This window comes from Glycine max, chromosome 4 (assembly GCF_000004515.6).
Source record: "Glycine max cultivar Williams 82 chromosome 4, Glycine_max_v4.0, whole genome shotgun sequence".
In the NCBI taxonomy this organism is placed as follows: Eukaryota; Viridiplantae; Streptophyta; class Magnoliopsida; order Fabales; family Fabaceae; genus Glycine; species Glycine max.
Genome location: NC_016091.4, coordinates 30,530,232 through 30,531,116, shown reverse-complemented (window position 1 = coordinate 30,531,116; position 885 = coordinate 30,530,232). Strand labels below are relative to the sequence as shown.

Genomic DNA, 885 nt, shown 5'->3' with positions numbered 1-885 from the left:
TTCTTGATAACAAAGGGTCCAGACCATTTGGACTTCAGCTTACCAGGAAATAATTTCAATCTTGAATTAAAAAGTAGTACCTCTTGTCTCGATTTGAATTCTCTCTTCAACAATTTCTTATCATGATATGTCTTGGCTTTCTCTTTGTAAAGTCATGAGGATTCATAAGCTCTTAATCGCATTTCTTCTAGCTCCAACAATTAGATCTTTCTGTGCTCCCTGGATGCCTTCTCATCAAAGTTCAGAAATTTCAGAGCCCAATATACCTTGTGTTCCATCTCAACTGGTAAATGACATGATTTTTCATTCACTAGTTGAAAAGGAGACAAACCAGTTGGAGTTCTGTAAGCCCACAATGCATCTTCCAGTTTGGCTGACCAATCTTTTCTGGTTGATGCCACTATTTTTTCTAGTATTTTCTTTAAATCTCTGTTAGATACTTCGACTTGCCCATTAGTTTGTGGATGGTAAGGGGACGCTACTCTATGATTCACATGGTATTGACCTAATACCTTTTGAAGTTGAGTATTACAGAAGTGCGAACCACCATTACTGATCAAGATTTGAGGTACCCCAAATCGAGAAAAAATGTTCTTCTTGATAAATTTCACCACAGTCTTAGCATCATTCCTTGCAGTGGCCATAGCTTCCACCCATTTAGACACGTAATCAACAGCTACCAGAATATATTCATTCCCTGTGGATGAAGAAATGGACCCATGAAATCAATACCCCAACAATCGAAAACTTCAACTTCCATAATGTTTTGCAGAGGTATTTCATTTCTTCGGGAAATTCCCCCCATTCTCTGACATTGGTCACACTTTAAGACATGATGATGGGCGTATTTAAAGAGTGTTGGCCAAAAAAATCCTGGTTGTAAGA

General features: G+C 38.1%; 1 protein-coding gene across 1 annotated transcript; it reads right to left on the bottom strand.

Moving 5' to 3' along the window:
- Positions 1–200: 200 nt before the first annotated feature.
- Positions 201–644, bottom strand: LOC102662884 (uncharacterized). Its single transcript, XM_006579125.1, has one exon. The coding sequence runs from the start codon at positions 642–644 to the stop codon at positions 201–203; it is 444 nt and encodes a 147-aa protein (XP_006579188.1).
- Between the last annotated feature and the right edge of the window lie 241 nt (positions 645–885).

Coding starts and splice junctions, on each gene's coding strand:
- LOC102662884 (XM_006579125.1), bottom strand. CDS start 644: ATGGCCACTGCAAGGAATGATGCTAAGACTGTGGTGAAATTTATCAAG.